This window comes from Pteronotus mesoamericanus, unplaced genomic scaffold, assembly GCF_021234165.1.
Source record: "Pteronotus mesoamericanus isolate MK-2021 breed Mesoamerican mustached bat unplaced genomic scaffold, CSHL_Meso_final contig_78, whole genome shotgun sequence".
Taxonomy (NCBI): Eukaryota; Metazoa; Chordata; class Mammalia; order Chiroptera; family Mormoopidae; genus Pteronotus; species Pteronotus mesoamericanus.
The window spans coordinates 23,692,000-23,704,712 of record NW_026555258.1 but is presented as its reverse complement, the minus strand read 5'-3'; the positions used below and the strand labels follow the sequence as shown (position 1 = coordinate 23,704,712).

At 35.9% G+C, this 12,713-nt stretch overlaps 1 protein-coding gene across 1 annotated transcript; it reads right to left on the bottom strand.

Moving 5' to 3' along the window:
- Positions 1–3,441: 3,441 nt before the first annotated feature.
- On the bottom strand, positions 3,442–4,401 carry LOC129079655 (olfactory receptor 13F1-like). The gene has a single exon (XM_054584939.1). It carries the CDS (start codon positions 4,399–4,401, stop codon positions 3,442–3,444), a length of 960 nt encoding a protein of 319 aa, XP_054440914.1.
- Between the last annotated feature and the right edge of the window lie 8,312 nt (positions 4,402–12,713).

Below are 12,713 nucleotides of genomic sequence, written 5' to 3'. Positions count from 1 at the left end.
TGATGAACAGGATTTTTTGAATTAATATCCATTCCCAATTGAACATTGCTCTTTACTTTGTTCAAAAACCTCTTAATTTGTCATGGTATGTCCTTATTGCTTCTTCAATTCAGTGTAGTATATCTGTTAACATTAAAAGACATTGATTATTTTATATGGAATCTACCATTAATCTTTACTTCCAATCTCTCCTTTTAATTGTGATTTAAAAATCAAAGGTAATGCTAACCCTACCCTTCTATTTAGTGTATTAAAATAAAGAATGTGAAATATAAAAAATCCTAGTCACAGGCAATACAAGAATAAGAAGAGATCCATGGTGATCTAGTTTGTGCTCTACTGAAGTTGATTTAATCAAGCAGAGGAAATCACAAGACCAATGCCTGTGATCCTGTCAAAAGCCTTACAAGGTCTTCACAAAGTGAAGCCATCATCATAAGCTTATAGATACTTGATGAAGTCAGTTTCAGGAAAGTACCCACTTAGAGGTAGTAAACCCAAGACCAGATAACAGAAAATTTTTAAAGGGATACAAGCTTTACTTAGGAAGCCTCAATATAGAAATAGAGGTTTGTGAAGCTCGGATACTTTCTGCCTACTCATGCAGAGATCGTATTCACCCTGCCTTTACACAGTCAGTGAAGGTGAAATCTCTGAGGGTAGAATGAGTGAATATGACTAGTTGGAATTAAAAAGCTTTAACTTGTATCACTGTGTTAGCTGTTGCTTACATTTACTGCTACTCTTCCATCTATTACCTCTACTCCCTCACCTTCCTTTTAGTCTTCCACTGACCATAGGTTATTGGCTTCAAGGATTATCACTGGATAATGATTGGTCAGCCCATTGACCCCGATATACCTACCTCTATTGAAGCTGTTACCCTTAAGACAGAATAGATATATCTTTGGTATGATATTCTCACATGCCCTAAAGTTAATCCAAGTGCATTTCTTGTCTCTTCTACACAAATGGGTAACCCTCAACCTAGACCTAAACCATCACAACAATTGTATTGACTCTCATGACAACTCCATGATAAAGAGCAAGTAAGTTTTGCACATTAACCCTACATTTAGTCATCTGGTCCAGAGGGGAACTACAAATACTATAAAAGCTGCTGAGTGTACATTTTTAAATTCCTTGTATATTGTGATTTCTATAATAAGATATATTCATATGTTTCAATTTATATCAATTTAGTGGGCTTTGAGTACTGAAAATTCTATAATACAGGTACCATGTCTTTTTAAATGCCAATGGGTTCATTTATGACCATGAATTTAAGAAAACAGCTGTCAGGAAAAGGCAAAATTACAAAATAGAGTACTAGTTGTTTCATTGAAATACCCTGTAGCTTCTTTGAATTTACAAAATAATGTCAGCACCCTGAGGCCAACAACATACTGCCAAACTCTGATATTTTTTTCCTGACTGGCATTGCTCTCATCCCCACTTCTTTTCAGGATGTATTTTTGCAGACTTTTTACATTTGTGCACAGACATCCACATCACACATATCTGTCTGCATGTACTAATATATCTACACATGTAAAACACAGCCATGCATTTATAGAATATGAAATGATTTCTATTAAATTTAGCTATGTTGAAAAAGAGGTTGTATTAGTGTGCTAACTGCCTTAAAATACCAAAGATTGAGTGGCTTAAATAACAAAAACTTATTTTCTCATAGTTCTGGAGCCTAGAAGTCCAAGATTAAAGGGTTGGTAGGTTAGAGTTCTTCTGAGGCCTCTCATTGGTTTGCGCGTGACCACCTCCTCACTATGTCCTTTCCTCTGTGTGTGAGCACCCCTGGTAAATCTGTGTGTCTAAATTTCTTCTTAGAATGACACAACTCATTATATGAGGGCCTGTCGCACTGCTCCGTGGCTATAGGGGACACGCCACCGCGGGGAAGCACTGCAGAGAGCGCAGTGCTCCCTGAACCTGAGGGAAAGCTGCTGGGGCCAGCGGAGGTTGGAGCAGGGCTCTGAATCCTGCTGAGCCTGTCCCAGGGTTGTCACGGATGACGGGGATAAAACCCAAAACATCGCAAACACCTCTGTTTGCGGGGAGAGGAGACGGGGTGGGGGGGCGGGGGGCGCTTCCCTCTTCCTGGGGAAGGCCGTGGCACATCCCTCTAGTGGGGAAGGCCCCGTTGCCCTTTGTTCCAAGGCTTTTATTGAGAATCTTACCAGTGGGGTATGTAATAGGAATGCATATGTTATCTCGTTATATCAGTATGGTAAGTTTCACTGTGAATATATGATGCTTTTAAGAAGGTATGTGACAGGAGCACACTGATTTACATGGGTCGGGGAGGAGACTAGAATCAACAATAGAGACTAGAGATAAAGGGAAAGTAGATTTAAAGGCACCTTAAAGATATAGGGTGATGGGTATAAATAAAGTAAATGTCTTAATGATACAAGGTAAAGGGTGTAAGCAAAGGTCCTTTGCAACATGAGCTGACCAGAGATCTGAGGGAGGAACAGAGCACCCTCCAAAGAATTTACCTCTAGGCCTGATTACCCCGGGGCCTGCCAGATCTGATTTAGGGCTGTTTTTCCTGTATTGTTTCAAGCCTGAGCCGGGGGGAGTGGGGGGGACCACCAAGGGATAAGGAGACTGCTTCTCAGCTGCAATGAGGACTCTGGCCATGTCCAAGCCAAGCTGAGAGGTGCAGGGGCCTTTCTGCCCCTTCTCCGTGTCCCCCAATTTCTTGTCTGCTGCCAATACCGACCAGGACCTGTCTTAGGTTGTTTACCTCAGCATGAGGTAACTTACCCATCATTGGCCACTAGCCCTCCATGGCAAAGCAGAGAGGCAGGGTCTATGCCCCTGCCAGTGGGGGACAGCCAAGTCTCCTCAGGAGCCTGCCTCTCCAAGTCCTCCTGTTTATTTCCAGCCTGTTGGCAGGGTTACAGCTCCTGAAACCAGGCAGGGCATTTCCCAACAAGGGTCCACACTAGCAGCCTCATTTTAACTTAATTACCTTTTTAGAGATCATATCTCCAAATAAAGACACACTCAGTGGTACTGGGAGGTTAGCACTTCAACATAAGAGATTTGGGGGAGTGCAGCCTAAAATAGAGGTTAATCATAAATTAGTTTTTCAAAATCTCCTACAGTTATTATATTTATATATTATATGTCTATAACTTTGAATACTCACTATATTAACTTTTAATGTTTATTTTAAACATATTTATATTTGAAACGCAGAACAAAAATTGAAATTTAAAATCATGAGACCCATTTGTATGAGATTTCATGTATGTTTATTTAAAATATGTCTATATTATCTTAGAGTTTCAGAAGTTGGTCAAGGAAGAGACTTAGGAAATCACACACGTCATTTAAAATGACTGTCTTCCCCCATTATCCCAAAGTGCTGGTATATACTGACCACTAAACATCCCTTAATGTTTATCGATATTATTTGCTACTATGAATTAAAAGAGTACAAAGAGGGTTCCTCATCAGTACTTTTTTCACAGCTGCTTTTACCTCTTTGTTTCGTAGACTGTAAATGAGAGGATTCAACATGGGGGTTAACCCAGCATATACCAAAGCCATAAATTTATCTATTTCTTGTGAATTGACAGCCGAGGGCTTCAGGTACATGGAGAGAGCTGTCCCATAGAACAAAACCACCACAGTCAGGTGGGCTGCACACGTTGAAAAGGCTTTGCTTCGACCATCCCCTGAGGTGATTCTTAGGATGTTGGTGAGGATAAACACGTAAGAGATACAAATCAGAAGCATCGGCATAGGAAGAAGAAGTACACTGATCACCAGCATGATCAACTGCACTTTGGAAGTGTCTACACAAACCAGTTTCAAGATAGCCAGAATTTCACAAGTGAAATGGTCAATAATGTTATTTCCACAGAGAGACTGATGCAGCACAGACATAGTTTCCACCAGGGCAGTGAGGCAGCCTGTCACCCAGGAGCCAGCTGCAATCTGCACACAAACCCTCTTGTTCATGATGATGGGGTATCTCAGGGGGTTGCAGATGGCCACATATCGGTCGTATGCCATCATGGACAGTAGCACACACTCAGTGGAACCCATGGCAAGAGAGAAGTACATTTGAGAGGCACATCCTGAGAATGAGATGGTGTTTGTCCCTGAAACAAAGTTTGCCAGCATTGGAGTGAGAGCAGAAGAGGTGTACCAGATGTCCAGAAAGGAGAGGTTGCTAAGGAAGAAATACATGGGTGTGTGTAGGACGGAATCCAGGATGGTGATGGAGATCAGAGTAATATTACCCAACAACGTAACCAGGTACATCAGCAAACACAGAACGAATATGGTGATTTCAGCTTTGGGGTAGTGAGTAAATCCGAGAAAAATAAAATTTGAAATGACTGTCAAGTTTGTCTTGACCATTTTATTCCTTCTTGTTCATCTGTTGTAATGAATAAAAGTATTATTGTATATACTTAAAATGTTAAACTCTATTAAGTTTTAAGGAGTTTTTGTTAGGGGTACTTTAAAAGAATCATTATCCTGGCAATGCCATTTAATTATTCATCCTTTTATTCAACATTCATTGAATATGCTATAAATCACTGAAGATCTTAAGCTGCTCCCAGGCAACTCATAATAAAAAATGAGGAGGGGGAAAATGGTGGAAAGGGGAAGGGACTAGTCAAAGAACACATATGAATGACCCATGTACCCAGACAACAATGTGGAAATTGATTGTGGAAGCAGGAGGTAGGATGGGCGGAGGAGGGCAAAGGGGAAAAATAAGCATGTAAAGAAATAACAAAAAAGCAAAGTAAGCATGTAAAAAAACAACAATAAAAAAAGATTTTAAAAAAAGCAACAGGCCTAAAAAGAAAAAGGAAAGCAGAAGTTTAGTTGTTGAGATAGAGAATATTTTAGCAAAAATTCACCCTCTTTATATCTTACATTATTTATAAAGCTGAAGCAACAAGTCAAAAAAAATGAGACACAGTCAAATAAATAAAAAGTTACAATAAAATGATGTAAGTGTGTCCCAGGGTACTAGGTAAACATGAAGTAAGAATCCTAACTCTGTGTTGGGGGCGCTGCACAGTGAGAGATTTTGAGAATTAGTTTAATAAAAGATATATATTGGACCTACTCAAGTTAAGGACCAGGGCATATTTTCTGGGAAAATAAATTTTTTTATAAAAGCAGCAATAAGAAAATATTTGGTTGCACTTCATGAAGCTACAAATTATGTAATATAACAGATGAATATGCTGCACACTGAAGAATGTAAGTACAAGATAGATAAGAGTCCAATCACTGTAACACCAACTGATTTCTGACTTCAAGAAGGTATTTTTGAATATGGAATAATCTTGAACCTATACTTTCTTAGAAAGGACATCATTTTCAAAGTAAGCATTTTATAAAGCAAATTAAGTTACTTGCAACATATCTCACAATTCATCACATATGGCAACATGGTTAAAAACTCATGTCCTACAAGATAGAGTTCAAATCAAATCAATCACAAACACACAAGCCTCATATTTTCATCGTGGCCCACTTTTCCAGCCTCATTTTCCAATACTCCACCTCCATACTTCGGTCTGACACAAGTAGCTAGTGGTTCCTCATACTTTCCATGCCATTTTATATATTTCATGGCTTTCATTTACAGTTATTAACTTAGAGTTGTTTTTCCTTCCCAGTTCCAATCTTGTTTTTCTTGGATACTTTATCCAATCATTAAAACTGTTTGCCATTGCACATGTTTATGTTACTAAAATATATCACATGTACTCTAGTCATGTGTGCACAACCACTGGACTGTGAGCTTCTAAAGAGCTTGTTCCTCACAATACTAGCAAAGTAACAATGCACATTTAAGATTTTTAATGACACAATGCTGCCTTGAACATGGAAAGTTTTTGATGCATGTTAAAATAAGTACATTTTCACTATAGTTCTGTGTCAACATAAAAGCCTGAAGACTTCTTAACCTGTCATTTATACTTGCAATCTTACCTGCAACATTAAAAAAAACTAGTTGACTTAAGAAATAACAATGATGAGCTCTTATCTTTAAATATTTGATGTACAGCGAGGGGGTCAAAACAATAACCACTTGACTCTCAGAAGAGGTAGAAATGTTTTCCAATCATTCTCTGCAGGCAATTAGAACACTATCCTCAGAGTGTAAAGTTGGGGCTCTAAATCCAACCATGCTACTTACTGGTATGCAAGATTAGGCAAATCACTTGATCTCTTTAAAACTTGGTTTTCTAATCTATACAAGAAGGAAGATCATTCCTGCCTTGTGCAGATACCAGAGATCTAGATTAACTCCTTTTAAATTCTCCTCCCACAAAACCAGTTCCATGGCTTCTCTAAACATTTCAAGAGTCACAAAGGGCTTACGATTACATGGTCTCCCTGCTGTCTAGAAACATAATTACCTGTATGCTGCTCCAGTGCTGGCCCACACTGATTCAGATCAAATAAATTTGCACCTTTTCATAGTATATTAAAATTTCAACCCCCAATCCACAGGTGAATATGAACACTTTACTCATCATTTCCAGGATGGAACATCCATTTTGGTCAGCACACACCCCTGTTTCGAAGGAGGGCTCCTCTACAGGTCTTTGCCCAGCCAGCATCCAGTCTTCTTGTTCTAGCTCTGGCTCCTGCCTTCTCCCTCCTCTCACCTCTCTCCTCCACCCTCTTGTCCTCCTTGTCAGAAACAAAACAATGAAGACTTCTCTCATGCATATTGAGTCCCCACTCATTCCCTTACCCATATGTTACATATTTGCTAGTCTCACCTATCCCGTTATTTTATTTAGATATTTTATCTTTATCTGAAAATTTTTCTGATTATAGTGCTAAAATAATTCAATGTTTTCCTACAAATTCCCCCTCTTTCAAATATCAAAGCCAGAAAAGACTCAGAGAATTTATAATCCAGCCCTCTCACTTTGCAGTTGACAGATGCTTGGAGAAGTTTAATGAAATATCTGCAGTAAAGGGCATAACAGTGTTAAAAATTCTATAACACAGGGAGGGGCAAAAGTGGGTTTATAATTGTCCATATGGAAAATAATACAATAATTAATAAATAATAATACAAGAATAAACTCTGTCTCATGTATTCACAATTGTAAACCTACTTTTGCCCCACCCTGTATATTTATAACTCATTTCTTCAATTTGATATTTTCCTCCCAATTAGTACTTCTAATTGTCCCAAAGTAAATGTCTCTATTCTGGTTTCCTGGCCTAGCTGAGACCTGTCAATAAGTTTTGCAAATCTGAGAATACAAAAAGAGATGCATAATGTCTGCTCCCATTTACCTCAGCACTTGTGATGAACATCTTCCCTTTGGTTAATGTACGCTTCAATGTTTGGAATTAGTTATCTTCAGCACAGTCTTTCTTATGAATCTGGTCCAATGCTCAAAAGAGTAAAAGACTCTGAATTTTTTAATTATGGTAATACTTTATGAAAGCTCAAGTAAAATCAGTTGTGCTGAGGCATTTTTATTGAGAAGACTGCAGTAAAAAAATAATCTGGATATTCTTAGTTTGCAAAAAAATCAACCCAACTCTTGCCTGATTCAAAAAGTCTCAACATACATAGCTCCTACTAATTTAAAATTTAAACATAACTTGTTCAGAGAAGTTATAACATGAAGATTTGTTCTGTTAAAATCACCATCTATGATCTTCTCCAAAAAGCTTCCAAATGGTTACCCCCAGAACAAAGGCTACTAAAGTCTCTTGTTGCCCTTAGGGACCTTCCAAGTCCCTTAACAATTTAATGTTTTGATTCAGAAACATAAAGTTAATAAATTTTCTAGTTCTCAAGGGCATGCTTCTCCAAGTTACATCAACTAGTTCAGGCAAATTTTTAAAAATTATTTTAAGTCATTTGGTCCAGTAAAAGAAGACTCGTGGAAAGCATTTGAGTAAGCAGAACTGGGGAAAACAATTTGCATATTCCATTCATTCTGTAGATTGTCCATGAATTATGCAGCAACTATTGCAATTAATAGAACTGTGGAAACGCCTTCTTGTATGACCTTTGAGCTTATAGAGTGACCCATTTATTTTCAGAAATGTCTAAAAATGTCTCGGTTATCTGAGTAACAGAAGATAAAACATCCTTTCTGAACTTTTAAATTGCTGCAAAGTGAAGGGAGAGCCTTGATCAATCAGATAATTTATTACTATCAAATGCCCCTTGAATAGAGTAAGTCTCTAGTATTGTTTGTGATTTTATAAAGATTATATAATAATCCCTGATGGTGTAGTGCATTAGAATGAGTATTGGACTTAAACAGTTATGGATTGAACCTCAGCACAACTACCAATTAGCTAAGTGATCATATACAGCTGTGGTACACTAATTGCATTAATGACCCCTGTTATTCACTTCTTCCTAGGCCCACCTAGTTTGATTTGGGCCCTAGGCACATGACCTGATTTGGTCACTGGGGCATTAGCAAACAGAATGCATGCAGAGACGTGTACAGTTAGGTTAGCCCTATCTCCTACACCTTTGCTGTTGTCATGAGACTATGTCCAAGGTAGTCAAGTGAAGGATGAAATGCACATTAAGCAGAATTGGGTTGCCTTAGTTGCCACGGTTGAGCCAGCTGTCAGTCAATCCTCAACAAATTAATGGGTTCCAAAAAAAGCCAACTTGCAGCTGATTTAAGATGCAAAGATAATTTAGTTAAAATCACTTGGCTCCAGTTCAGATAAACTATTATCTCATAGACTTTAATAAAAGTTTATTTTGGTATGCCACTGAGATTGTGTGATTGTGTATTATGTTGCATCATTGTAACAATGTAACACTGATGTAGCAATAGATGCTTTAATTACCTACCCAACATTGACTCAATTGGACCTTTACCCTTCTTAAAAGAATCCCAATTGTATTCATTTTTCTGTATTATTTTTATCCATAGAATGTCCTGATTAGTTCAAGCCTCCTACCTCATTTTCTAGAAAACTTAGATTTTTATCTTTAATATTGACATATAGAGTCCATCAGGAGTTAATTTTTGTGCATGTATGAAACAAAGATCAAGATTTAATTTTTACTATCTGTAAACTATTTGACTGAACATGATTTATTGAAAAGATCCCCTCACCACTGCACTACAGTGTTACTTTTCACAGAAACTAATTGACCATTTTTGCATGGATCTGTTTTGGGCCTCCTGTTCTGCTGGTCTATTTCTCTAAACTTGCACCAATACTACATCTTATTATTAACTATAGCTCTATAATAAGTCTTAACTCTTGGTCCTCTAAATTTGTTATTCTTTATGGATGGTTTGGCTTGTGTTAGCAGTCATGTACTTTAGTGTATCCTTATCATTCAGCTGGAATTTTGATTGGGATTCCCTTGAACCTACCTGTTCATTAACATCTTTAAAGTATTGAATCTTGTAACCCATTAGGAAGATATATCTTTCCATTTATGTAGATCTTTAATTACTCTCAATAATGCTATGTTGATTTTACTTGTATAAATGTCTTGCATATATTATATTAGATTAGGTTAGATTAGATTAGATTTTTATTTATGCTTCTGATATGATAATGTGCTTTATGTTTCATTTTCTACTTGTTTTTGTTGGTAGGTAATGATTTTTCTATGCTAAACCTGTATTCACTTTATTAATTCCAATAGTTTGTAGATCAAATAATAAATAATATATTTTTCTTTTTCTCATTTATATCCTTTGTCATTTCTTATAGTACTAATTATGAATTTCAGTATGATATTAAATATAGGTGATGACAGCATACATTTTTGTCATTTATTATTTCATTTTATACAAATACACATATATATTAGTTTTTATCTAACACTTTACTTTGTTTTCTATTAGTCCCAAATGTCCTATTTTATCCTTTGTCTCTCTTACTTCCTTTGTAGCAATTGTCAGTTCTCTTTTATTTTTAAAACTTTTTTGTGGGGATGCAATCGTTAGAGATAAAAATATATATACCTGACTTATAAGGTTATATTTACTATCATATATAACATATATGTCAATTATCTCTTTCTAGAAAATGCTAATCCTTTAACTCCACTTAGCTACTCCTTGTGATTGTTGTTCATTAAACTTGATATTCACTTGGATTGACCCATCTATTTGTTTCTGAGATCATTTTTTTCCACTTGAATAGTTATCCCTCTAGAATTTTTAAAGGCAAGTTAGCTACAGATGAATGTGTGTGTGTGTGTGTGTGTGTGTGTGTGTGTGTGTGTGTAGAAGAGGATTTAGAAGGCAGGATTTGGAAATGTTTTCATTTTGTTTTTACTTTTGAAGGATATTTTCATTGAGTATATAATTATTATTTGGCAATTATTTTTTCAACATTTTAAAAATGTTCCTCTTTATATTCTAATATCCATTGTTTCTGTTATGAAGTCACATCTTAGTTTTGTTGCTGCTTCATTGAGGAAAAGTATCTTTGTTTTTAACTTTGGCTGTTTATTTAATATTTATTTAAAAATAAATATTAAATTTTCTGAAATTTTACAATGAGGTTCTTAAATGTGGCTTTCTCTTTAGATATTGTAGATCTCCTTGAGTTTGTGACTTAATGTTTTTCATAAACATGAGAAAATCACTCAGTATGAGTCATTTTCTCTGCCCCATTTCCTCTTTCTCCTCTCTGTAAAGTGTTCAGATAGGTAGGTAGATAGATAGATAGATAGATAGATAGATAGATAGATATAAAGAAACATGTATGTTAGAATTTTCCAACATGTTCCAGATAGCTCTTATAGTTCTTTCTGTATGTTCCTTCCCTTTTCTCTTCCATGCACCATATGGATATTTTCTTCTGATTTATATTCAGTTTGCTAAGCCTCTCTTCAATCTTGTCTAATCTGTTGTGAAATCCATCTATGTAGTTTTTAATTACAGTTGTATTTTTCAGCTCCATAATTCTTCTTTGATTTTTTATATAACTTCTAATTCTTGGTGAACTCCTCATCTGTTTCCAAGAACTTCTTTATGTGGATCAACTAAAGGTATTTAATTTGTCCATTTTTGTCTCTTGCTCTCATATCTTAGTATGCTGGGTCATTTTTAAACTTAATGCCAGATTTAGTATGTGAAAAAAATGCAGAATCTCTGGATGATGTTTTATTTATATAAGGAGAATTCACTTTATCCTCAGGTAGAAACCTAGAGTAGGAGAGATTGCCATATATCAAAGAAAGAGTGAGATAAATTGGGGATGAATTTCAGGCTTTGTAAGCCTTAGGCAAAATCTGGATTATCTCCCTTTTAAGATTTACCTTTCTAGGGTCTGAATTGAAAACCTGAATTTATATGAAGAATTTTCTCTCTCATGAGTCCAAGACCTCAATGCCTAGCTCATAAGCACTGTGAGGCTGCTAAACACCTAATGTATTTATACCCTTTTTGTCCAATTTTATAGGCCTTTTACTCTGAACAGCCTAAGAATGAGCAAATAAATGCCTCATGTGTAAAACCAAATGTTCACTACTGTTAACTTATTTTTTACATTTTTAAAAATATGTCTCCTAGAGTGCAAGCCCCATTAGAGAAGAAAAGGCCTGTCTGTTATTTCACCAATGTATTGTGTGTACCTAGGAGGCTGCTAAAAAAATATTTGGCAAGAGAAAATATATTTGAATTGAACTTAATATCTTTTGGGGACCCAACACATAATCTATTGTGAAAGGAAGATTGCTTCCAGCTTATTGCTTTGCAAATATCTAGTAATTTAAATTACATTACTTGAGGTGGTGATACATAAACATATAATACAATATACAAGAAGATGTATTATACAATTGTACACCTGAAAGCTATATAATTTTATTACCCAATGTCACCCAATAAATTCAATTAAAAAAATAAATAAAATAATAAACAAATTATATTAGTGTTTGCTCCCTCTACTACCCTATTCTGTTTACAATAATCATTCTGCATTAGGAAGAATTTCTTAACCCTGGTTATAGTTGTTGCAGAGACCATCAATATTTACTATTACAGTGAGTACTGAGGAGCTGGAAAAACAAGGTAAAATAAGAGAATTTTATCTGAAAAATGTATTGTTGCCTGAAAATGGCTATTGATTATTTAAAACTAGGTTTAGTTGTCCTTAAACATTGATATTTCCCCTGCAACAGAAACAAGCAGATTGCAGAAAACATAGAATATTTCTAGCTTCAAAATGTTATGGAAAATATATAGTCCATTTTCTTAGTATCAGGTATCAATGAGCTACCAGGAATCCAATAAAACATATTTCTAATAATGTTAGTGAGACAGAACCAGAGAAAATGAAAATAAGTAAAAAACATCTGGTTACTATCTCATGTCTAATAAGCATAAAGCAAATTACAAATTTCAAATTAAATTGTGGAAAACATAATTATAATAGAGTCTTGGTAGATATTCTCTGCCAGTAGATGTGCAATGTGAGCCGATTCTGAGACAGAATGACTTGAGCCAAGGTGATGGAGATCCAAGACCTCAGCAGAAAGCTTCACATATTTTAGCATAGACCAAGGTCCATACTCGTAAGGATTTTATGTAATAAGGTACTTTCTGCCAGGGACAGAACACCAAAAAAAGCAGACAATCCAATTTAAAAATAGATAAAGGACACAAATAGACACCTCTCCAAAGGGGACATACAGGTGGTCAATAGACATATGAAAAGATGCT